Below are 27,590 nucleotides of genomic sequence, written 5' to 3'. Positions count from 1 at the left end.
GACTTATAGTTTAGTTGTTTAATATTTGTCATAAGTTTGTTTCAAACACATATATCTAATTTTTAAAAACTGTGACTTTTGAACATATTTTTGTATGTTTTCTATTTTAGATTTTTGTTTCATTTAATATTACAATTATTCTGTCTTCATTGGAGCTTTGGATAGATGAAAATAAAATTGCAACCACTGGAGATGCTAATGAGTTATTACACACATTTTTAAGATGGAAAAGATCTTATCTTGTTTTACGTCCTCATGATGTGGCATTTTTACTTGTGTAAGGATATCTTGACATTATATAAAGTTTATCTGAAGAAAATTTATGCAATTTGACCGAATATCTGACTGTTGATAAATGTGTATTAAAAAAATCTATTTTTTTCTTACATACACCATGTAAATATTTTTCACAACATGGTATTTATATTGGAATTACTGATATCAATTTATTTATTGGTTTGAAGTTAAAACTCACTCCTCAATCTTGTTCCCATATTACTTCTTTCCCTAGAGTATATATCACATTATTAAATATCTCACACAATGCATAAAATTTTCACAATATCTATTTGGAGAAACATCTGAATTCTATAAATATAGTAATTCAGACTTCTTGTTATGATTTGTTGTTGTAAATTAAAAAGTAAGCAAAGTAATTGAAACACTATGTTTTAATATCTCTAATATATCTGCATTGTGCTTAAGGTTTTAGTACATTAGCCTTCTTTTCTATTTAATAGACTCTGTTTTTCTTTTATCAATATTCAGAAGATACATATATATTATACGTGTGTATATATATGTGTATATATATATATAGAGAGAGAGAGTTTTTAAGATTATACATGGAGTTTTAAACATTTTACTTTTTATCTTCTGTCCCATAAATATGACATGCCTTTTTCATGTCTCTGGAAGGCTAATTTTGTCTGAATAACGAGAGACTTTGGTCCATAGAGTGATTCTGCTCATTAACCAGTTGCATTGCCTTAGCTTTTTACTTTTAAGGAATTTTATTTATTTTTATTATTTTTTGTTTTTTCTTCAGTTTTTCTGTTTTAGTTTTTTAAAATCTACATAAAATGAATCTTTGTTATGTTACAGAAATCCATATAAAATACACTTTTCTTTATTTGTTTTTAAAATTTATTTTATTGTTTTTAAAAGAAGCAGAAAGATTTAGTCACATCTTATGCTATGTTACATTAATGTTAGATGGAAATATTAATGATTATCATAAATGTAAAATTTGTCTTATAAAAATTCATATTAACTTTTACAAAATTATGTGATTATGATCCCTTTTTAAACTTAAGTTACAGAGAAAAGTCAAATTATGTTGGTGCAACCTTTCAAGGGAAGATGTGTGATGCAAACTATGCAGGAGGTGTTGTTCTGGTATGGTATGGTTATGTATAGAAAGTATGCTACATAAATTAGTATACAGTTACACATTTTCATATTTAATTTTTATGTATATTAAAATTTGCATTGTTCTAAGCATCTTTGTCACTGTTGCTGATAGAAATGTTTAAACTATAAGAAGTGCTCGTTCAATTCACTATGTATAAAAATTTTTCAATTTCCTATCATGAGTTCAAGATATCCTTTCTAGAAAGTTAAGGTAGTGAACTAGTTTAGTCTTACTGTAAAGTGCTCTTCAAGTTTTCATAATGTTAATATTTAATAATTAATTTCAGCTAAAACTTAGATTTCATATGTTTTCCTAATTATGTAGTGAACATAATTATGAACCACATTAAAATAAAACATTTGAAAGTATCAGTCACCTTAAAATGCTTCATAGAGTATAAGTAAAGAATAACGGAACCAAATGTCCTAATTGACATTAATTATCTTAGTAGAGAATGTTAGTGTATTCAAAACTGATATTTTTTTTTGCTGTTATTTCATAATACTATCACTATTCTGACAAATAAAACTTGCCTTTCTGTTGTGTGAGTGTTTGTACAATATCTGCTGGAGTTTCATAGAGGCAATGAAAAAATGAAGTGAAGCTAAGTGAAGCAATAAAGAGATGAATCAATTAAATAGAGATAAAAATAATTTCAACTTTTATTTTAGATTTAGGGCATACATGTACAAGTTTGTTACCTGGATATATTGTGAGATGCTAAGGTTTCGGATATGATTGATTCTATCACCCAGGTACCGAGCATAGTACCCACTAGTTAGTTTTTCAACCCTTCCTCCAACCCCCAGTAGTTCCTGGTTTCTGGTGTTACCATCTTCATGTCTAAGTGGACCCAATGTTTAGCTCCCACTTATAAGTGAGAACACGCAGTATTTGGTTTTTTGTTCCTGAGTTAATTCATTTAGAATAATAGTCTCTAGCTGCATCCATGTTGCTGCAAAGGATATGATTTTTTTTATGGCTGCATAGTATTCCATGGTTTATATGTACCACATTTTCTTTATCCAATCCACCATTTATGGACACTTAGGCTGATTCCATGTCTTTGTTATTGTAAATAATGCTGTGATAAACATGTAAGTGCCGGTGTCTTTTTGGTAGAATGATTTATTTTCTTTCTGTCTTTCTTTTTTTTTTTTTAATTTGAGACAGAGTCTCTCTCTGTCACCCAGGCTGGAGTGCAATAGTACAATCTTGGTTCACTGCAACCTCCAACTCCCTGGGTTCAAGCAATTCTCCAGCCTCAGTCTTCCAAGTAGCTGGGATTACAGGCGCTCACCACCAAGCCCAGCTAATTTTTGTGTTTTTAGTAGAGACAGAGTTTTGCCACCTTGGCCAGGCTGGTCTCGAACCCCTGACCTCAGGTAATCCACCTGCCTTTGGCCTCCCAAAGTGTTGGGATTGACTCATTTTCTTTTGAGTATATACCCAGTAATAGGATTGCTGGATTGAATGGTAGTTCTGTTTTAAGTTATTTGAGAACTCTCCAAAATGCTTTCCACAGTTTCTGAACTAATTCTAGCCCCCCTAACAGTGTATAAGCAGTTTGTTTTCCTCATAGCCTCATCAGCATCTGTTGTTTTTTATTTTGTAATAAGAGCCATTCTGACTGATGTGAGATGGTGTTTCATTGTGGTTTTGATATGCATTTCTCTAATGATTAGCTGGTTAGCCATACACAGAATAAAACTAGATGCCTTCCTTTCATCATATACAAAAATTAACTCAAGATGGATTAAATATTTAAATGTAACTTCTCAGACTATAAGAGTTCTAGAAGAAGACCTAGGAAACACCATTCTGGACTTTGGCATTGCCAAATAATATATGACTAAGTCCTCAAAAACAATTGCAACAAAAGCAAAAACTTACAAGTGAGATTTAATTAAAGAAGCTTCTGCACAAGAAATATCAACAGAGTAAACAGACAACCTACAGAAAGGGAGAAAATATGCACAAACTATATGTCTGACAAAGGCCTAATATCCAGAATCTATAAGGTAGTGAAACAATTGAACAAGCAAAAAACAAATAACCCCATTAAAAAATGGGCAAAAGACATGAACAGACACTTCTCAAAAGAAGACATACAAGTGGCCAACAACATATGAAGAAAATGCTCAACAAAAATTAATCTTCAATATTTATAAACAAGTTTGGAGAATGCGGCTTATACTTATGGTCAAGTGATTTATCTGGTCTCAAATGCTGGAATTTGTCTTGTTTATTTCATCACATGTCACACTGAGAAATCATAAGACTCTCCCATGGAGAGTGCAAGGCCTTCACTGATTAACAAAGAGGAGAGCAGAACTGACTTTCTCTACAGGGCGGGCTTCCAGCATGGACAACATAGTAAGAACTCATTTCTACAATAATTTTTAAAAATATAAATATTCGCCAGGCATGGTGGAAGGCCCCTGTAGTCCTAACTGAGGTAGGAGGATCACTTCAGCCTAGGAGTTCAAGGCTACAGGGAGCCAGGATTGCACCACTGCACTGCACTGCCTGGGCAACAGAGCAAGACCCCGTCTCAACAATAACAACAAAATTTTTAAATTAGAGGCACGCTAGCTTCCAGGAAGAAGAAAATGCCATAATTTACTGGACAGTTTGTGCCTCATGGGCAGAGAAAAATGGTCTCTTTAGTGACACAATTGGAAGAAAGCTTTTCTAGTATTCTTTCTTATTCTCCACAGTTATTTTGCCTGCCCTTTCACTGGAAAAATCAGCTATAGCCAATGCTCACAGAAAGATGTTGAAGAAAATATTTGAAGTTCTGCCTTTTGATGTTTAAATTCCACCACCCTTTCTACCTAATCCTGCAGGGCTGTAGATTGCAATTTAGAGTCTGTATCCTTCCAATGCTGCTCCTTCCTAAAAGTTTGTATGTGAAATCACAGCACAAGTAGTTTTTTGTTGAGTACAAACAAGAAAGAATAATCAGCATATGATTTTTCACTTAATTTTTTTTTTTCTTTTCGAGACAGAGTCTTGCTGTATCACCCAGGCTGTAGTGTGGTGGTGTGATCTCAGCTCACTGCAACCTCCGCCTCCCAAGTTCAAGCAATTCTCCTGCCTCAGCCTCCTGAGTAGCTGGGACTACAGGTGCCTGTCACCATGCCCGGCTAATTTTTCGTATTTTTAGTAGAGACGGGGTTTCGCCGTGTTAGCCAGGATGGTCTCGATCTCCTGACCTTGTGATCTGCCCACCTCGGCCTCCCAAAGTGCCGGGATTACAGGCGTGAGCCACTGTTCCTGGCCTTAAAATATTTAATTGACAAACATCATATATATTCAAGGGGTACAATGCGACAATTATACATCTTAAGATATAGTCATGTTAGGAGTCATGGTTTCAGCGTAAGAATTTGGAGTGGGAGGGAAACAATTTGGTCCATAGCAGTAGTCTAAAGGCAGGATGTTCTAGAAGAAATAATGAGGAATATTTAATTATGATGAAGGGGAAGATAGCAATCATAATGTTGTATGCATCTAATTACATTGCTTCAAAATATATACAGCAAATATGAGAGAATAAAGGAAAAAGAGGTCCATAATTATATTTAAGAATGGAAAAAACAACCTACCTCAGCAATGTAATTTTTCATTTTATCAAAATATATATTTCTAAAATCTTATACCAAAGAGCAACATTGCTAATATAGAGTATTTACCAAAACAAATAATATGGTGAGAAATAAAGCAGTATCAATAAATATTAAATGACTGAAATCTTACAGAGAAAAGTGTCTGACCATTGTGGATTTAAATGAGAACCAATTAATAGAAATATCACTTAAAAATCTTGAAAGATTTGCAAATAAAATAATGAGATAACTCATTTTGAGCTAAGTGACATTAAAAATACAGCATATCTAAACTTATGGGATCCCAAAAAGGCAAAGCTGAGAGGTAGTGCATTTATAGCTTTAATGTATAAATAAAAATAAGGTTAGTTTGAATGTAGATGATCTAACTCCATCTCCAAAAAGCATTATAGATGGTGAGTTAAGCTAAGAGATGCTAAAAAGTAGGAAATAAGTTTTAAGGATAATATTGGCTATCAAAGAAATACAAAATATAATGAAGAAAATCATCAAAGCTCAAACTAATTCTTTGAAGATGTATGCAAGTTATAACAACCTACCAAAACGGGTATCTTATTTCAAAAAAGCTGAAAAAAAAATTATCCAAATATTAGTTGAATAAAGGGACATGATCACCACAGATCATACACGTATTACACATGTAAGATGGCATATCCTCAACCAATTAATGGCAATAAATATGGATACAATTTTATGAATAATAAATTTTCTCAATTAAATAGAAAAGTAAATCTGAATCACCATTGAACCATTGGCATAGTTGAGTCTCTAATTAAAACACTTTCCTCCAAAACAAACAAAACATCTAGGCCCACATGATTTCCATGAAAATGGCTCCAAAATATTTAATGCTTGTAATAAGTTACTTTAGATAATACAAAAGGAGGGGCTAATTCTCACCTTGTTTTATGATTTGAGATTTATGTTAACTATATGTTAACAAAAAGAATTCTGCAATATATTAAAAGAGTACGACATGGTGAACACATAGAAATTATTCTAGGAATAGAAGATGAATTTTATATTTGAAATCAATCATTATAATCTATTTTATTAAAAAATAGATACAGAAGATACATTTGTTAAATTTAGAACCTATTTAGGACAAAAAAAGAAAGATCGAATACTCTCAGCAAACTTAATGTAAAAAGAGACACCTTCAAGAAATGTTTGCCTATTCTAAGGTCATGAAGCTATTTTATCCTCTAACACAAGCTTGATTGATTTGCCTTTCAATGTAGATGTACAATCCACATTAAAGAAATTTGTTTGGTGTAAAATAGGGGACAAAATCAGTTAGCTAACATTTGATAGGTAATTGCTTCATAACAACTTATTTAAAAGGTTAGTTTTCCTCCAAATAAATACAGTTGTGCCTTTGTAATAGAGATCAAGTCGCCATATTGCTGGCCTCTTTCCAGAATCTTTTATGACCATTGGTGTTTTTGTATGTCCTTCCACCAACACGACGTTGTCATAATGATTCTACATTGATAGTGAAACATCAAAAATGGTAGTGTAAACCCTGCTAGTCTGTTATTCTTCAAGACTGTTTTAGGTATTCCAAGTCCTCTGCATTTCCATTTTAAAATCAGCTTGCAATTTCAACAAAACTGTTTGATTTGTATTGCTTTTTATGGAAACTTTAGATCAAGAGAGATTAGTATCAACAATATTGAGGCATTTTATCCATCAAATGCATAAACATATTGTGGAATATCCATATCCTGTAGTGCACTACACAGAAATTAAAAGAAGTACAGTTACACTCAAAATTAATGAATTTCCAAAACTATATTTTTAGAAGAACTAGCCAGAAATAAAATAATAAATACTTAATGGTGCCATTTTTATGAAGCTAAAGTGCAAGTAAAGATAAGCCATTGTACTGAGATCAAAATAAAGATTCTATTTTATGTGGAGGTAGTGCCTGGAAACTTGCTGAAAGGAACTTCCTGAGTGATGAAAATATTTTGTATCTAGTACAAAGTACTAGTTACACAGGTTCATGTGACACACACACACATGCGCACACACACACAAGTACACACGTATGCACTTCCCCAATACATGTGTATATATGTGTTTTCACATAAGTATACATAAATTATACATACATGAATGTGTACATATGTGTACATAAATACACATAAATATATATACACACACACTGATATGTATATGAAACGGTATCAAATCTGAAACATTATTTAAAAGGTATGAAAGGAACTTGCAGTGAGCCGAGATGGCGCCACTGCACTCCAGCCTGGGCGAGAGTGCGAGACTCCATCTCAAAAAAAAAAAAGAAAAGGTATGAAAGCACCACACAAAACAAGCTTTACAATAATTCCAAAGGGCAATAATTGAAAGAGATAACAATGTTTTAGTTTCAACTGTAAAAGGCAAAGATTATTTGATTGCATTTTCTCTACAAGTTTCAAACCCATTTGTAATATCACAGGAATTTTAACCCCTAAAGGGTAAGAGAAAGACCAAAAAATAACAACCATAGGATAATTTATATATCAATACTAATATAAAGCAGCAAAATATTCTTTAAATAAAAATCTATATGTATTTTGTTTCTATTACTTAAGATGAAACAAAATCTTAGTAGCATTATATAATGATCCTGAACATATATGTAGGTATATTCTAAAAATCTACTGAAATAGAATGCAAACAGTGAAACTGCTTTGAATATAGGCAAAATAAATTATTAAGTGTTCTTTCAATGCTATTCTGGACTTGACTTTCTATTGACTGGGCTGTTTGCAATTATTGGGTGGCAGAGGTTAATGTGCAGATTTTTGTCTGGTAGAAATGCAAATAATTTCTCTCTGGTGGACGAGATAACCCACATATTATTATTTATTATTCTCTAAAACACTAATCAGTTTTGTATCTAAAACCTACAATTCTATCCTAACATGTTTATTAATATACTCCTAGCTTCTCAAATGCTCTTTGATATGGTTTGGCTGTGTCCCCACCCAAATCTCATCTTGAATTGTAGCTCCCATAATTCCCATGTGTCATGGGAGGGACCGGGTGGGAGGTATTGAATCATGGGGGTGAGTCTTTCCCATGCTGTTCTTGTGATGGTGAATAAGTCTTATGAGACCTGATGCTTTTATAAAGGGGAGATCCCCTGCACACGTTCTCTGGCCTGCCACCATGTAAGATGTGCCTTTGCTCTTCCTTCCTCTTCCACTATGACTGTGATGCTTCCCCAGCCATGTGAAACTGTGAGTCCATTAAACCTCTTTTTCTTTATAAATTAGCCAGTCTTGGGTATGTCTTTACCAGCAGCATGAGAGAAGACTAATACACTCTTTGAATTGTGGTGAACATCTTACCAGTTCCTTGACTAAATAATGAGTTGAACAAAACATAACATGTGTTCATTAAAGAAAAAAAAGGCATAGATAGAATGTTGATACATAAAATTAGAGACAAGAGTGTTTTTTTAAAAAAACTTATATGGCAGGCACATTTGTAGAGAATGCTCACATGTTATGCAAAAAAACAAGTCTCAATAAATCCCCACTTGTTTACAAATTTCTCAGTCTGATGATTTGCATATAAGAAGCCTAATAAATGCTTGTTGCTGTTATTATTTGAAAACTATGGTTCTAAACAGGTATATTCACCAAAAGAAAATTGTCTGCTTTGTTGAAATTTTTTGTCCCTAAATATATATTTTTTAAATTCAGTGTTAAATATAGTTTTGCTTTATTGTCACTTGCCTTTCAAATCAGAGGTAATAATAACAAGAACCTGTAGGACATTCTCTTACTGCTTTCCATATCTTTAAAAATTTTTTATACTAGTCTGGACTGAGCTGTGTCCCCCCTGAATTCATATGTTGATGCCTTAACCTCCAATGTGACTATATTCAGAGATAGGACCTGAAAGGTTAAACAGGTCATGGGGGGGCGCTCTAATTCAATAGGACTGCTGTCCATAGAAGTGGAGGAAGAGACACCAGAGATAAGGCTCTCCATGCACACACAGAGGAAAGGCCAGCAAGAAGGCACCTTATTACAAGCCAAAAAGGTCTCAGCAGATGCCAACCAACCCTGCCAGCACCCTGATCTTGGACTTCTAGAACTGCGAAATTCCACAGAACTGCAAGGAAATAAATTTCTCTTGATTAAACCATCAAGTCTTTGGTATTTTGAGCCTATAATGATCAGACATTTGAAAGTGTCTTTGAAAGGAAATACAATAAAAGGAAAGATCAAAAATGTATGTACTAGTAAGAATACAGGGAAGGCAAGAGCAACTGAACATGAAGGAAAAAAAAAAAACCCTGCTTTTATACAAATGCCTAAAGTGAAATCACTGGATCTTGTTGTTTCCATCTTAGTGAATTATAAGAGATAACAGGAAACAGGAGAAAAAGAGAAAAGTATAAGGATGCATTTATTGGTCAATAAGCCTTTTCTACAATATCTCAAAAACAGGGTGGTTTAAAATAACAGTACCAGTATTAATATAGTACTACAGTATTTAGCCTCTTGAAATTTAGCTGAATCCTTCAATTTGTTTCCTGTAGAATCATTCTCTCTCCTTCTCCTTCCCCTTCTTCTCCTTCTTCTTTTCCTTCTCCTTTTCATTCCTTTCTTCTTTCTCCTCCTCCTCGTCCTCCTTCTTCTTCCTAACACTGTCTCTCTGAAAGCAGATGATACACTAAAATGTGGAAATTTGATAAATGGGGATTTATCCATGTGCATGCAAAATGTAGAGCCTTTGCAGTACCTCCACACAAGTAATAAAGAACTTTAATTGGTACCAAGTGTTGATGGAGAGAAGGGAGTCATTTTATCAGAGTCACAGACAGAAGGTAGACGTCCCATCAAGGGTTCAAAGAGACGTAAGCATCCTTGCAATGATGTAATAAATACTTCACTTTCATTCACATCTCATTCTCTTCTCTCCATTAGAAAAAATCAAGGTAAAACTCGAGGGCAAAGCATCCCTCTGACATGATCCTTTTGTGTCATCTTTTTGGGGTAGAGGGCAAGGTAGAAAATAATGGAAAATTGACTTAGAGAGGCAACAGAAGAAATCAAAATGTATACCTAGAAACCTATCATGAAGGATATTCACCAAAATGTTATTAGATATATTTGAAGGGGTAGCAGGATATGTGGATTTTTCCCAAAATTCATGTTATAGTGTGATCAAAATGCACTATAATAAGCATTTTACTCTTACAAAAAGAGAAATTATAAAGGAATTTTAGTTTTCCCAATAAAATTGAAACAACTGAAAAGTCAGAATTCTTATATCAGTCATTATTACTATGATATTAATTAATTCAGTGAGTTAACTTATGAATTTATAAACACATTTATGAAATGGCTATATAAAACATTATCTTTGAGGAATCAATTTTTTTAATTTTTAATTTTTATTATGGTACACAATAGTTACATATATTTATTGGGGAGATGTGATGTTTTGGTACAGGCATACAATGTGTAATGATTAAATTAGGATAATTGGAATATCCATCACCTCAAGCCTTTATCATTTCTTTGCATTAGGAACGTTTCAATTCCACTCAGATATTTCAACATATACAGTAAGTGTTGTTAACTGAAGTAACACTATTGTCCTAGAAATACTAGACTTTATTCTATTTAATTTTGTTTTTCTACTCATTAAACCGTCTCCTCTTTATCCCCCACTTTGTTCTACCCTTCCCAGCCTCTGGTAATGACCAAATTTCATAATTTGACACTATGTTTTTCTATGCATTTATCTTTAAATATTATCTTTTGTGAATATAAATATGACTGTAATTGTTACACATAGCTAACAAATTCCTGGGGCAATTTTTTTTGTTTGTCTGAGGCCACCAAATGGAGTCATCCATTTACATATTGGTAAAACTTCAGATTTTATTTTTCATAATTTTCTTACATTTATAATGAGTTAGGCCAACATGGATGGCACTTTTGGGGATAACAGATGCCCCTATTCCATTTTATCATGTGACTCTTTAATAATTGCATTGTTCTCCCAGTAAACAAAATAATCTCCCAAAACATGTACATCTATTTTTTTTTCTCAGCACCCCAGAACCATAAGTCTGGAATCACTTGCAGTTATTTTAGCTCAATTATTGAGCCTTAGTATGGGGATCACTTATGATGACATTAACAAATGCCAGTGCTCAGGAGCTGTCTGCATTATGAATCCAGAAGCAATGTAAGATTTCTGACTTTTATACTTTACATATATAGTTTAATGTAATTTTAATGTATTTAGTTGAAGAAAGTTTAAGTTGTTAAATAATGATGGCTATCAGCTGTGACCGAGGACTCCAGGACCAAAATGTGTATTCCAATGCCCCTGATACATATTTATCTCAATATCACTTGTAATCAAATGTCACACTGGCTTTCTCACATGTGATCTAACACTACATTTATCAATATGTTTACTTGTATAATTTTACAATTTGATGCATAATTTGATAAGCCAAATGCAAGCTTGAGATCACTACACAAAAAGTATTTATTAGTATGAACTTGTCCGCATGACTGTCCTTCAACCTGCCTTGGTTCAGCCTGAAGTCTCAGCATCTGTTGATTTCAGAGATGCTGCCATTCAGCTTTTTCTTTGTCATGGGAGAAAGTCTTTTGCAGTATTCTAATCAGGCCTTAATGATCTAGTGAATTTTTTTTTGCTGATATCAACATTATTCTTACCGTACATTATGAATTTTTGTAGAAATAGGATCAAATAGCCAGGGGATTTAAGGAAACCAGGCAGTAACTGGAGCCAGCCTCTTATCTTTCTGATGGATATTCTTGGAGGCATTCTTTGTTTCTCAGATGTGTTAGAGAATCAAGCCTCATTGCCTACAGCAGGAAACATCTCACTGTCTCCATTCCCGCGCTGCTGCTCCCTAAAATATTTGTGCTTAAGTTCTTGTTTCAGGCTCTGATTTTTGGGGTGGCAGGAGTGGGGGACCTGTCCTAAAATTGTTGCCCCAGAGTGGCTTTAGAAAACAAACCTTTATGAAAGGATTGTGGGCCTGCATCAATACATGATCTGATAACAACAAGGGCACCTTTGGCAAAAGATAATGTGAAAAGTGCACTGCAGCAGGGCCAGACTGTGGTGCAAGATGCCTTGTCTTTGGTTGTTGTGATTATTTAAATACAATGATACTAAGGATATTCCTGGTAGATTATGTACATGTGGAATCTCTGGCAAGTATCAGTAAGAGATTTGCAGTGCAGACCTATAGTTCTGCTATAGCTTCTGATGGCTGCTGGGCTCTTGTAGGCTTGAGCATGCATCCAGGAAATAGTAAGTTGTTATGTTATTGAAGTTTACTGTTTTCATCATAAATGAGGTGTTTTAGAGCCACAAAAATATATGTATAAGAATGTATAAGATCAAGTGAGCATATCAATCTATCTGATGACCAAAATGGTAAATCTGGGAGCAAGCTAGAGAAGGTCCAGATAGTACAAGTAAATAAGGGAACAAGGATCCCAGATCCTCAAGTCACCTACATCTATTGCACCAATATTTCTCAGTCACCATACACTAATATCCTCGTAGGGATTTTCTAAAACTGGTTGATGGAGAAAAAACAAACAAACCTCAGTCCAGTTTTAATATGTAAGTTGAAGTATTTTTTAAAAGTCAGTTTCATATAGAGTCCTATTAGATTTAGACCTAAAGACTGTGGGGATGGTAAATGTCCCCATGCCCCATGCATATATTTGTAAACAATATGTCGGGTTTTCCACCTTGTATAAGAGAAGTGCCAGAGATTGGAATCTACACAGATTCCTACGCTGTGGCAAATAACTTGGATACTTGGTGAACGATCCAGATGCTATAAAACTGGACATTTAAAGACAAGAAAGTGTGGGGAAGAAGTATGTGGATTTATTTAGAATGGGCACAACACATTTAGATGTTTATTTTCAAGTTCCACCAGAAAAGTGTTTACTTCAAAAGAAGCACTCAAGGACTGGGTCTTTGACATGTGTGAATGTCAACCAGCCTTTTTCCTAGGACACTCTAAAAAAAAGTCTTAAAATGAAAGGTACGCACTCCTTCTCTAGGAGCAAACTTCAGCCACTTTAGTGAAACAGCAGATTCCTGACCAACTAGGGAAAATTCTGTAAGATATTCTGTACATTTTTCTGTGGGTCCAGCAGAAAGAAGTCATTATTGCCACCTCATAATACATGCTGATATTGACCTTTCCTCCGCCTCTCTTTCTTCATCCTTACACCCTTACTCCTGCTTCCTAGAATCACCTCCCACATAAAATTCCTACAATCAAGTTCATGCTTTAGAGTGTTTTCTCCTGGCCAATCTAAACAGAGACAGATGACTTTTATATAGTTTGTATTAATAAGGCTGAGCATTATTCATTAAACTTTTATTTATCTCAACCACAATACAGTTGTTTACAATGTTGATTATAATGATTACAATAGTTGTAATGGTAAAGAAATGATAGGAAGGATAAGAAAATCACAAACATAAGAAGTTCTTTGGGCCCTCCACATCCTCTTGGATAATGTCAAAGTATTCTCTGTTCAATTTTGAAACAGGTAATTTTGTTAGGATGCCTGATAAGTTATTCCCATCATGGTTGGAACCCGTTCCTTAGTTTTGTTTTGTTTTTTCCTTTGGAAATAGGTTTCTTATTGTTTTTCTAATTGCACCATGTTTATGAGACTATGAAATTTGCAATTGTTTGTAACAAGTATATAGAAATAGTATTAATTTTTATTGAGCTTGTATCCTGCAGCTTTGCTACACTAACATATTTATCTGGAACTTCTAATTTAGTCTCATGAGAATTGTACTCATATGTAATTATATATTATAAATACATCTTCCTTTTTGATCTTTATATTTTTAAAACATCTATGTCTTGCCTTATCGCAGTGCTTAGGGCCTAGAGTACTATTTAAAACAAAAGTTTGATGTGTGACTGTCTTTGCTTCACTCTGATTTATGGGCAAGACTTGTAACTTTTCACCAGTAAATACATTAACTGAAGGTTTTACAGAGAGACTTTTAATCAGATTGAGAAAGCTTTGTAACCCTCATTTATCAGAGTTTTCATTATGAATATATTTTATCAAATATTGAGATGTTCATGTGTTTCTTCTACTTTATTCTGTTGATACATTGAAATATATTTTATTCATTTTTAATTGTTTAAATAATCTTGCTTTTCTGGGATAAACTGCATCGAGAAATGATGAATTATCCTTTTAATGTCTTAATCCTTTTTGTAGCTGGATTTTTTCCCCTAATATTGGCAAAGTATATTTGCCTGTATATTAATGAGTGATACAGATCTTCAGTAGTAATTCTCTTGCAATTCCTTTGACTGGTTTTAGTATCACAGTTACACTGGCTTCATATAACTTTCTAAAAGAGATTTTGTACTATTGATACTATTTCTTTCTAAATCGTTTGATAGCATCTACCAGTGAAGCTGTCTGGACCTGGATAACTCTTTTTGGAAAGGTGTTTAATTGGTCATTTTTGAGATATTTACATTTTGGTTATTTTTCCTTTTCTAATAAATGTTTTGTTTCACTCTAACTTAGATTTTATCAAATTAATTAATTTTTTTAAAGAATCATATTTTAATTACATTGACTCTTTCCCATGGCCTATCTACTTTGTTTTCCTTTATTTCTACTTAGTTTGTGGTAAGTTTATTCACCTTTTTTTCTAGATTTTTAATGTAAAAATTCAAATAACTGATTTTAAACCTCCCTTCTTTTTGTGTAAACCCTTTAAAGCTGTGCATTTCTCTCTCATCACAAGTTCCTAGAACTTGACCTTCAATTACACACCACACATTTTTGATACTTTGTGTTTCATTTCCAGTCAGTTGAAATATTTTCAATTTTTTGTGATTTCTTCTTTGTCTAGCTATTTTAGATGTAGGTTAGTTGATTTTCAAATATTTGTGGATTTCCTAAATATCTTTTTGTTATCTGATTTAATATCTGCTGTGGTCCAAAAATATCTATTAATATTCTTCCTAGCGAATCATACTTTTTTTAAAATACAAAATATTGGACACGTTTTGATGTTTTGATTATGGATTAAGGAAAAAGATGCTCCATTCTTTTATTTTGTATTGTATTGTTACTAGAACATTTCATTCTTTTGCAAATACTTTGTAATTTTGTGGTGAGAAAATGAATGGTTGAAATGTGGCTGATAAATATTTTGATTGAGATCTATATTGGGATTAAGTCTGTATTTAGATTTTGCTGCAAGTTACAGAAAACGCAAAGGAAAAATGGCTACAATCAAAGAAAAGTTTATTTTGAGAAATTACCATTCTATTAATTGTGTGATGTTTCACAGTATAATTTCACACTGTATTTCTACACAGTGGCTTCCATTCCCAAAATAATCTCATATCCCTAATGGAAGTTTTAATTACAACAATTAACCAAATTTAAAGTGACCAATAGGATAAAGGAGCTTACAAAAACATGTCTATCTCATTACCTCCTAGAACTTGAACTTATGGCTCATCTTAGGTCAATTATTTGACTTCTATATATGTTCACTCATTTATTAAAAACCGAGAAATTTAGACATTGTACAATGAAGTCATGCATTCAACTAACAACCAGAGGCTCCATTATCAAAAAAAATGAGAGAATAGAGAATGAAAACATCCAGCAAATATCCATGAAGATTCAAGCTGCAAAAAAGTGCTCTAATCGGATGCAATTATGCTTGATATTTTACTTTCTTTTCTTTTCTTTTTCTTTTTTTTTTTTTTTTTTTTACCGTTCTCTCTCCCCTCTTTCTTTTTTTTATTATACTTTTAAGTTCTAGGGTACATGTGCACAACGTGCGGTTTGTTACATATGTATACATGCACCATTTTGGGGTGCTGCACCCATTAACTCGTCATTTACATTAGGTATATCTCCTAATGCTATCCCTCCCGATATCTTACTTTCTAATGACAATGTTAATTTCATTACCAGGAAGTGTATACTCTATAAACCAGTTCACACATGGTAAATGTATCTTGCATTGCCTGGTTCTCAGTAATATTCAATTTTTATCAGTTATTTTCTATATGGTTTCTTGTATTTAGATAGTAATCATTTGAATTCTTGGCAATTTATAATAAATTCATTATTTAAGGCTGATGGAACTGAAGGGATGTTCAACCAGGATGTGACCACAAAAAAAGTCATACTAACACTGTTAGTTTGTTGAAAAATTCTAAATTTATTCGAGGTCTTCAAGTGAATAACATTTTCTTGTGATAATCCAAATGACTGGAGTTTGATACCATCAAGTTTATTACCTTAAAACTCATCACATTACTATTAACAATGTCTTCCATCAAAATATAGGCCATCGTGATTATAATCTTTTTAAACATTGTTAATACTACTTAGAATAATCAAAATTATAACAAAATTAAACTTAATCTATTATTTATAGCAAGTGGTTTCAATAGTGCACTCACTCCTTTAAAAGAACTAGCAGAAGATAGTTAACGAATGATTAAATTAGTAACATTCCAGTTGTTGGTAAATATTCTGAAGTAAAACAGATGTCAGTAAGGGGAATAAAGGGTAGTAAGGAAGTGGTATTTTTAAAGTGTGCTTGGAAATATCCGTTTGCATAAATTTTGTATAGACATGTGAAATGAATAAAAGGGAACCATGCATGCATACTAAGGAATAGTTTTCCAGGCAGAGGAAATAGTAGGATATTTGATGGAGGGGACAGTAAGAGGTCCACCTATTTGAGCAGAGTGAGTTGAGGTTGATGAGGAGAATGACCTCAGAAGAGTTGGTGAATATATTGCACTGATTTTGCTCTGAATGACTGAGTAACTATAGGCGAATTTAAACATGGAAGTAATATAAAATTGTCACTTTTTTAGGAAACATAATTGATTGAGTTTTGAGGAAAAAATGCAAAGGGCAAGAATCAAAGCATATGATGAGCTAGTAGGCTATTGCATTAATCTGTAATGAAAGACCATAAAGTCTGTGAGTAAGTGGTTGTTATGGAGAACACATATTGAATATATAGAAAGTAGACAGATTTGACAAAATTTCATGGCAGATAAGGGGTTTGTGAGAAATATAAGATAACCTCAAGATTTCTGTCCTGAACAACTAGGCAGTTGGAGTTTCCCTGTAGTGAATTTGAAAATATTAGGAGTACAAACTATGGATAGGCACAGTTTTTAGTACTTTACATGTATAATACTCTCACAACTTTATGAGATAAATAAAACATTTATCTTCATATTGCAAGGAGTAAACTAAAATGCATATAATTTTAAAATCTTTTACAAGGACAAACAACCTGTAAATGGCAAAACCAAGATTTTAAATCATTTGTTTTGATTGGCCACAGAGTCCACATTCTGAAACACTGTGTTATACTTTGTGAGGGGTGTTTTTGGGGAGAAGAATCAAGAGTTTTGGGAGTTTATATTTAAGGTGCCAATAAAATACACTTAAGAAGAAACACTGAATAAAGCATCAGACTCTGGACTCGAGTTCAGGTGATAACGCCAGAGAAACAAATATCGGAGCTATTGGGCATAGATGCTATTTGCAACTATAGACATGGATACAATAACCTATGAATAAATATAGATTTCTTAAAAAAATAAAAGCCTGGGCTGGGCGCGTTGGCTCACGCCTGTAATCCCAACACTTTGGGCGGCCTAGGTGGGCGAATCACCAGGTCAGGAATTCTAGACCAGCCTGGCCAACATGGTGAAACCCCATCTCTACTAAAAAAATACAAAACTTAGTAGGGCGTGGTGGCGTGCACCTCTAATCCCAGTTACTTGGGAGGCTGAGGCAGGAGAATTGCTTGAACCGGGGAGATGGAGGTTGCAGTGAGCGGAGATCATGCCATTGCACTCCAGCCTGGGTGACAGAATGAGACTCCGTCTCAAAAAAAAAAAAAACAAAAAACAAAAAGAAAAGCCTGTTTTCTTTATTAATACAGGGGTGTCCCAGCACTTAGAAGTTATAAAAAGAAAGAGCACAAATGAAACAGCAATGGGGCACTTTGGAAAATAGGAGCTTAAACAAGAGAGAGCAGTGTCATGAATAAGTGTCATAGGAGAGCCAATAAAACTTTATGGATTAGTAATTTACTTCCACTAAAATATTTACATTCTTGCACAGTTGACTTCCCATGCACAGAGATTGAAAGCATTGACACTCACAGACTTGGGAATTTGGTCTGTTTGTGGAATGCTGTTGTATAGGCTTATTCTAAGGGTAGATAGTTTATGGAAACCCTTACATTAAAATCTGAAGTTTGATGTGTCTTTAGTCATTTCAGTGGTGTGAAGATCTTTAGTAACTGCAGCATCGAAGACTTTGCACATTTTATTTCAAAGCAGAAGTCCCAGTGTCTTCACAATCAGCCTCGCTTAGATCCTTTTTTCAAACAGCAAGCAGTATGTGGTAATGCAAAGCTGGAAGAAGGAGAGGAGTGTGACTGTGGGACCGAACAGGTTGGTACTAATTTGGAAGACTATACACTGAAATTGCAGCAAAAATTACTTATTAATTCAAGTGAGAAACTGCCATTTTCCTTAATTCATCAAGCTAAATTTTCTGCAAATGATTCAGGAGGGTGTGTAGGTATTATAACAACTAATGAGTGCACTTATATATATTGGTGTAGTGCTTCAGTGCTTTGTGGATCTACATGGATTTGTATGAATATACAGGTAATTTTCCTTTATTATTCTAGCTTTTTGAGGTACAGCTGACAATTTTAAATTGTATATATTTAAGTTACACAACTTGATGATTGAGTATATGAGTACATTTTGAAATATTTACTAAAATCTAGATAACTAACATACCTGTAATCTCACCATAGCATTTTATTTTTTCCTTTTCTTTTACTTTTCAAAAATTTTCCTTTCTGGCAAGAACACTCAGAATCTACCTTCTTAGCAAAGTTCAAGTATATGATACAATATTGTTAACTGTAGTCATGTTTGATCTCCAGAACGTATTCATCTTGCAGAACTGAAACTTTATACCCCTTGACCATCATCTCCCTGTTTTCCCCTCCCTGAAGTCCCTGGTAAGCACCATTCTAATCTCTCATATAAGCAATTTTCAAGGCCACTAATTTCATAACTGACTTGATGTAGGTTCAATCTCTTCCTCTTGAGTATATACTTCCGTAGTTTTTAAGCCTAAAATTTAAACCTAGTATTTAACCTAAATTCCTTTGTTGTTCAGAAAGAGAGATATTTTAAAGCTTTCACTATGGAGCAAGAAAACCTAGGGAGCACATTTGTGGTTTTTGAATATTTTAATCCAGGTCGGTATTTAAGTCAAAAAGACTTGTAACATACGTAATTAAGAAGAGCTAGTTTTCCCAAACCACAGAAATCTTAGACAAAGCACCTGGGTTGAAGGGAGGTGAGGTGAGCAGAGATAAAGGGAATGAAATGAGGGAGAGGAGATATTGAAACTCATAGTGAATGGTACAGGCTCAAAAAGATCACAAAGACTAAGTAGACTTCATTGTGCCCTACAATGGTCACTCATGTAGCCTTCCAACCATAAAAGTATGTTTATATATCCTGAGATGTGTGACATGTTTTTAAAAAATTGTTCCTCATCACCCACTTGTTTTTGCTTGGTTGGGTTTGAATGGAAACATCTTGAAAATTTCTTCTTCAATTTGACAGTCATGTATCTAAGCTCTCTAAATGTTATATAATTGAGGCTTAAACCACTGAGATACAACTTTCCCCTCTAGAATTACAGTAGATAGCAATGACAGTGACAATTCTTAGACAGAAAAGCAGTGAAAAATACTGACTACTCTGTGCTTCCAAGTATCTTGCTATAACTCATATGAAGACTACTAAATCCATGATTTATTTTTGTGTGATTTATCAAATTTCTTTTTCCAATTTACCCTACTTTAAATTTCTGGGTATTTAAAAAATGTGAGACTCTGTGTGTGTGTGTGTGTGTGTGTGTGTGTGTGTGTGTGTGTGTGTGTGTGTGTGTGTGTGAATGCATTGTCTTTTAGCCTTCTTATCTATTGCTTTTACTAACTTTAGTAATAGAAGTTTTAAAAGCATATTCACTGGGCATAGATGAAATAAAGCATAAAACAAGGCATAATAAGATATCAGTGAATGATATAAAGGTGACAACTTCAGCATTCTCAGAAATAATATCATTTTCCAGACCTTACTTAGAGAGTTAAAAATGAAATAAATCAACAATATACCACAAAATGCAGAAACTTGTTAAAATCTTAGATTCAGAAGGCTCTAATAAGAAGTAGTCACTACAATAGAATTTTTAAATTATAACTTCTGTTTATTTTACGTCTTGTGTTTAACTATCTCTGTCTACAAGAGCCAGAGCTCTTCTCAATGACTTGACTATGGTGGACCCCAGGGCTTCAGAGAATCCTTTTATCAGTGTAACCAAACCTATTCTAGCAATATGAGCAACACATGGTCTGGCAATTAGTAGGTAATTAACAAAAGTTTGTTCAGTAAACATTTGTTTACTATAATAAGTGGTTTACTTTACTATGAATAAGTGGTTTCATTTATTTTTGTTTGCCAACATGTAAGTTAAGCACCTATGTGTATGTTATATAATATGTTGTTTTTATGAACATGTCTGTCCAATATGAATACAAGTTGGAAAATACTTCAGAGCATTTGATTTGCCTTACAGGATTGTGCCCTTATTGGAGCAACATGCTGCGATACTGACACATGTAGATTTAAAGCTGGTTCAAACTGTGCTGAAGGACCATGCTGCGAAAATTGTCTAGTAAGAGCTTTTTGAAAAATTTCAATATTACCTACATAAGTAGTTATCATTATTATGCTTATGTATTCTCATTCTGCTTAATTCAATATCATTTACCTCATCCCATCAGTTTATGTCAAAAGAAAGAATATGTAGGCCTTCCTTTGAAGAATGCGACCTCCCTGAATATTGCAATGGATCATCTGCGTCATGTCCAGAAGACCACTATGTTCAGACTGGGCATCCATGTGGACTGAATCAATGGATCTGTATAGATGGAGTTTGTATGAGTGGGAATAAACAATGTGCGGACACATTTGGCAAAGGTATTTATTATCATTTGATTTCTCATATATGTGTTTTTTCTGGAAACTGAACAGAAATAGATACTGATACATGATTGTGATTTTTAAAATGTCACATTTAGTTTAAATATTCTAAAGAATCATAGAAAGAGAAGAATATGACCAGGCGCGGTGGCTCACGCATGTAATCCCACCACTTTGGGAGGCCGAGGCGGGCAGATCACCCAAGATCAGGTGTTCGAGACCAGCCTGGCCAACATGACAAAACCCTGTCTCTACTAAAAATACAAGAATTAGCCACAAGTGGTGGCACACACCTGTAATCCCAGCTACTCAGGAGGCTGAGGTTGCAGTGAGCTGAGATCATGCCACTGCACTCCAGCCTGGGAGAAAGAGTGAGACCCCACCTCAAAAGAAAAAAAAAAAAAGAGAATACTGTCAGAAAAAATATCAGTAGCTAGAAATTAAAAATTAATTTAATTAAAAGTGAAATCATTACGTTATTAATTACTTTCATCAAAATAATAGAGGGGAAGATTCAAAGTCTATGGGGCTTCTGAGTTCAAGAAAGAAGAAAGTAGACAGAACACAAACTATACTTTTACTTCATATCCACCACTTTTTTAAGTAAATATAGAATAAGTAATGTGACTATAGACATTAATTATAAATTGTCATATAAATACAGTTTAAACCATATTTAATGCAGTCACACACATTCAGGTGCACAAAATCACCTGTGGAAACAATAAGGAAGTTTCATGAAAATCCAAGGACTCCGAAGTTATTGAGGGATGATGTGCACTGACGTTAAAAACAAAAAAGAAAACCATGGTGCAAACTATATACAAAATTGTTTGCTAAATAATATGGAAACAGCAACAATGCCAACAGTATTTCATCCCCATATCAGAAAAAATCAGGAACAATTGACAGAGGAAATATTTAGGATGTTCATAGAAACAGATAGGTGGTCACCTTTATTCTCAGCTGGAACAAGTTGCAAGTCTAACTCTAATTTCTGTGTAAAAAGGGATTGCAAGGCACTTATCAATAACCAAAATGAACATACAATTAGGAATGATGGTTGGTTTGAAGAAGAACAAAACAAAGATGCAAAGAAAGAAACTTACAAAATGAAAAAGTGTTGTCCTGGGAAAATGGGTAATTTGGTACCACAATGTGGATGATTTTCAGATTAAAGAAGGAAAATAGAGACAGAAAGAGACAGAAAGGCAGAACGAAAGAAGAGAGAGCAAAAGACAAACTTTTTAATTACTGATTTAATTTCCTCAATCATTGTTGGTGTATTCCGATTTTCTACTTTTTTCATAATTTAATATTCGTAAGTTGGATGTGTCCAGGAATTTATCTATTTTTTCTGTTATCAAATTTGTTGGCATATAGTTGTTCCATTTATATATGTCTCTTATAATTCTTTATATCATAAGGTATCATTGTAGTATCAGTGGTAATGTTTTCTGTTTCATTTCAGAGTGCTTCCTAAGGAGCACTCTACATCAGCATTATTTAGCGGCTGCCAATAGTCTTTCCGATTTCCTTTAATGCCTTGGCTCTATGTTTTCTACCCTATGCCAAAAGCATCTCTGTGAAAAGACAGATTCAAGCTTCAAGCAGTTTATAAGACAGACTTAGCTTTCACTTCCTGCTTGTTCAGGACCTAAACATCATAGAGTAAGGAGTGACTAGAAAACTCTCTCTCTGTTCTCGGAACTATTCTAGGTATGTGTGCAGCTATTTATTTATTTATTTACTTATTTATTTTTTGGAGCTGGAGTCTTGCTCTGTCGCTCAGGCTGGAGTGCAGCGGTGTGATCTTGGCTCACTGCAACCTTCACCTCCCGGGTTCCAGTGATTCTCTTGCCTCAGCCTCCTAGCCTCCTGAGTAGCTGGGATTAGAGGCACATGCCACCACACCCGGCTAATTTTTGTATTTTTTAGTAGAGATAGGGTTTTGCCATGTTGGCCAGGCTGGTTTCGAACTCCTGACCACAGGTGATCTGCCTGCCTCGGCCTCCCAAAGTGCTGGGATTACTCGCTTGAGCCACCGCACCTGGCCTGTGTGCAGCGTTTTAGGTCCAGTTACATTGTTACCAAGCAATGAGTTCACTTCCAGATGTGCATAGAGGCCAACACTAATAGCACCAGCTTCCAAGAAAAGAGAAAGCTTTATTGTGAGGTCCACCAGCAAGGAGACAAAAGGCAATGCTCAAATCTGTTTCCTTAAGCTGGCGTCTGGGGGCAGGTTATATAGGCAGATGGTAACTATGAGAGAGATGAGAAAGGCTCTGATTGGGTCATGCAAAGAGGAGGTGCCAGGTCCTCAGCTTTTAAGTTTTTACTGCAACAAAACAGGACTCCCCTCCCTTCTTTTTTGGGGGAAAGAGGGGAGTGAGGGTCTTGCCCAAGCTGTAGTACAGTGATGCAATCACAGCTCACTGCAGCCTCCAACTCCCAAGCTCAAGTGATCCTTTTGCCTCAGCCTCCTAAGTAGCAGGGACTACAGATGCATGTTACCATGCCCACTATTTTTTTCTTTTTCTTTTTCTTTTTTTTTTTTTTTGTAGAGGTGAGGTCTTGCTGTGTTGCCCAAGTTGGTCTCAAACTTCTGGTCTCAAGTAATCCTCCTGTCTTGGCATCCCAAAGTGCTGGAATTATAGAAGTGAGCCACTGCATCTGACCCTTTGCTTCTTAATTTGTTCCATGCTCCTAGATTTGAGTATTTCAAATTGAGTACTTCAGTTCCAGCCTGCTCACGTTCAGGTTATTTGATTGGCAACCTGGGGGTCGATGGCAACTGAAAAACAGCTAATCACTCTGTGACTGACAAATTTGACCCAGAGTGAACAACAGGTTTGAGCTATTCCATTTCATATGGTCATCTAACTCTCCAGGAATTCCTTTAAAATTTCCAGTGAGCTCTTGTTTGCCTCAACTGAAATCACAGCCTTAGGCACTGGTGATGTTGGTAGCAGACTTATATTATTTCAGTAATGCCTTTGTTGTCAGTGAACCGGTTCAGATTCTTTACTTCATTTCAGAAAAGAATTTGAGAGCAAGTCCAAAGGGGAAGTAAATAAAGAAGTTCATTGCAAAGCAAAGTACACTCTGATAGCTGGCTGCACAAGAATAAGAGCGTCGGCTGGCGTTAAGGAAATTCCCTTGGAGTCTAACATGATTATTCATAAAAGGGTGGGAGTGGGCATTGCTGTTTAGCATGTTGTGGGTGGTCTCCTGAATGCACATGTCCTATTGCTGTACATGCCAGTACATGCATCACATTTCTCATTAGCATTTTAATTCTCCACCCAAGGGTGCCTTTTTTACTGTTATAATGAACATAGGTCACTCCAAGGATACAAATCATGGGTTTCTGTGCTTGAGCCAATTTGGGTGTTTTCCCTTATGTTCCTTTACCTCCTTGCTGCAGGATGTTCTAACCAGTATCCCAGGATGCAGTTTTTGCACTGTTGGGAGGTTTATTCTCGCCATCTATTTTGCAAGTTTGTTCTCATTTAAGGGATGCTATGACCAACCTATCTAATTTACCTCACTTTGAAAGCCAAGATTTTTTTTATTCATTTTTTTTTCACTTAACTGAGCTCTAGATCAAATCAAGTAGCCCTAGCCACCTGGTAACAGAGATTTTTCCAGGGAATGGAAAGTTTAGATAAAATATTTAGATAAATTATTGGCTGCCTCTGGGCATAGCGCTTTCACAGAGCTCCAACAGAGATGTGACGTCTTCATTAGCTGTAAGCCTGCTGGCTTTCATCTATCATGAGACACTGAGAACAAATGAGAATATGCCCAAGTTAAAACATCACCGACCCCTTTGTTTATCAATTCTATCAACCAGAACTACACCAGAGAAACAGAATCCATTGGATATGTAATTCTGCACTCTCTCTTCCTCTCTGTAGATAGGTAGATATATAGATATTTTATTGTATATAGAATTTTGTATATATATCTATGCAAATAATTGACTGATCAGATTGTGGGGCTGACTAGGCAAGCCTGAAATCTGTAGGGCAAGACAATTAAAAGGGCAGAATAGAAATTTTAAGCATAAATTGAAGTCCACAGGCAGAATTTTTTTCTTTTTCAGGGAAGCCTGCTGTAAAGGTCTTTCAACTATTAATAATTGAATCAGGCCCATCCAGATTATCTAGGATAATATTTCTTAAGTAAAATAAACGTATTGTAGACTTCATTACACCTACAAAATACCTACAGAGCAATGCCTAGATTAGTGTTTAATTGAATAACTTGAGACTATAGCCTAGCCAAGTTGACACATAAAATGTATCATCACACTGTCTTTCAGTAGTTTCTCTTGGATACCTAAAATTCATTTTGATCTGTAGATTGTGGCTTTCTTTCTTTGTTTTGGCCTATTTTTTGTCTACCAGCAATGGCTTGCTACCATAGCCAAGGTTAAAATTTTGACTTGTTACCCATAACCAGCTTTGCAAATGACCTCTGGGACAAAATGAACTTTCACTTTTCAGTTCACTACAGCATCTGTGGGTCGCAGCTGAGATCTGAGTCTGTCCACTCTGTTAGTGAGCCTTCATGCTGCAGCATCATTATGTAGTGGTTAAGTCTCCCTGTCAAAGATTTTTGACTGAGTCCATCAAGTAGAGCAGTTGGAGGTTATGAGAAATAAACTGCTTTTTAAGTAGGTTGAAGCTTTTTTTTTTTTTTCTTTTGAGATGGAGTCTTGCTCTGTCGCCCAGGCTGGAGTGCAATGGCGCAATCTTGGCTCACTGCAGGCTCTGCCTCCAGGGTTCACGCCATTCTCCTGCCTCAGCCTCCCAAGTAGCTGGGACTACGGGCGCCTGCCACCATGCCCGGTTAATTTTCTTTTGTAGTTTTAGTAGAGACGGGGTTTCACTGTGTTAGACAGGCTGGTCTCTATCTCCTTACCTCATGATCCGCCCGCCTCGGCCCCCCAAAGTGCTGGGGTTACAGGCATGAGCCACCGCGCCCAGCCATGGAGGTTGGATCTTATGAGAATTAAAATTATACAGATTACGCACGTGGATTGGATGATGGGAGGGTAAATGAATCAATTGTGACTCCAATATATTTCTGGTCTGAGGAAACTATGATGTAAAACAAGATAATTGATTAGTTGTTTGACTTGAAAAGACATTCATGCTAAAACTGTTTATGGACAAATAAGTCAATTATGTGAAAAAAGTTTCCTACGTACTAATAGATATGCATTTATAGACTTACTATGATTGGAGGTTAAACTGAATACAGTGGCTAACTCTGGAGTATGTCTAGGATATGTCTTTGAATAGTAGACCAGAGTCCTTTCAATTTTTAAACATTTCATTGAAGTAGTTTTGTGTGATCTTAAATCTAGTTTTTATCTTGAATGTTATAGTATGATCTTATTTTGTACAATGAATATCTTAAACCATTTCAGAATTTTAAGTGTATTTGTTATTTATTTTTAATTAATATAAGTTTAATATGACTAACCACACCTTTTTATTTTCAGAAACAGAGTTTGGTCCTGCAGAATGTTATTCTTACCTTAATTCAAAGACTGATGTATCTGGAAACTGTGGTATAAGTGGTTCAGGATACACACAGTGTGAAGCAGAGTACGTTTTCAGAAATCTATCTTAGAACTTCTATTTATCACCTTATATTTGAAAATAACATCAAATGATTAAGTTTATATGTCAGCAAAATATCCCCTGAACATAAAGTAAGACCATGTTTATTCAAATTATAAATATCATAGACACATTTCTCCTCTCCTGTAACCAAATTATCCCTTGTACTTTTCCACAAAGTGTTTAGTTTTCATACAGGTACATTAATTACCCATCAGTAATCATTTTTATTGTGCATGCTATTACTTTATTTTATTTTTTTTTTTTGAGATGGAGTCTCAGTCTGTTGCCTATGCTGGAGTGCAGTGTCGCTATGACTTTAATTTTTACAAAGCATGACAATCCTCATAGTAAAGAAGTTAAAATACATGAATTTTTACTGCTTAAGAAGCAAAGCACGACTGCAGGCGCCTGCCACCACGCCCGTCTAATTTTTTGTATTTTCAGTAGAGATGGGGTTTCACCGTGTTAGCCAGGATGGTCTTGATCTCCTGTCCTCGTGATCCACCTGCCTCGGCCTCCCAAAGTGCTGGGATTACAGGCATGAGCCACCGCGCCCGGCCAAAGTGTGGTATTTAAGAACATGTGCTCTACAGCCAGACATTTTGGTTTTAAATCCTAATCCCACTCTTTACCTATTCGTGTGACCTCAGGCATGTATTTCAGTTACTTTTTATATGTAATATATGAATATTAATAACACATCACCAGTTTGGTGCCAGTGGGAAACATAGATG

General features: G+C 34.8%; 1 protein-coding gene across 1 annotated transcript in view; it reads left to right on the top strand.

Annotated features, from left to right (window-relative positions):
- The window catches only part of ADAM2 (ADAM metallopeptidase domain 2), a 93,971-nt gene that overhangs the window by 49,793 nt on the left and 16,588 nt on the right, over window positions 1–27,590 (top strand). Inside the window, exons 9-15 of the mRNA XM_024251160.3 lie at window positions 111–277; window positions 1,317–1,398; window positions 11,132–11,268; window positions 18,412–18,595; window positions 20,811–20,909; window positions 21,019–21,214; window positions 26,733–26,838. Of these exons, the coding sequence (XP_024106928.3) occupies window positions 111–277; window positions 1,317–1,398; window positions 11,132–11,268; window positions 18,412–18,595; window positions 20,811–20,909; window positions 21,019–21,214; window positions 26,733–26,838 (971 nt within the window). The remainder of the gene's footprint in view (window positions 1–110; window positions 278–1,316; window positions 1,399–11,131; window positions 11,269–18,411; window positions 18,596–20,810; window positions 20,910–21,018; window positions 21,215–26,732; window positions 26,839–27,590) is intronic.

The sequence above is a fragment of the Pongo abelii genome, chromosome 7 (genome assembly GCF_028885655.2).
Source record: "Pongo abelii isolate AG06213 chromosome 7, NHGRI_mPonAbe1-v2.0_pri, whole genome shotgun sequence".
Taxonomy (NCBI): domain Eukaryota; kingdom Metazoa; phylum Chordata; class Mammalia; order Primates; family Hominidae; genus Pongo; species Pongo abelii.
This window is presented reverse-complemented; position numbering and strand designations above follow the sequence as displayed.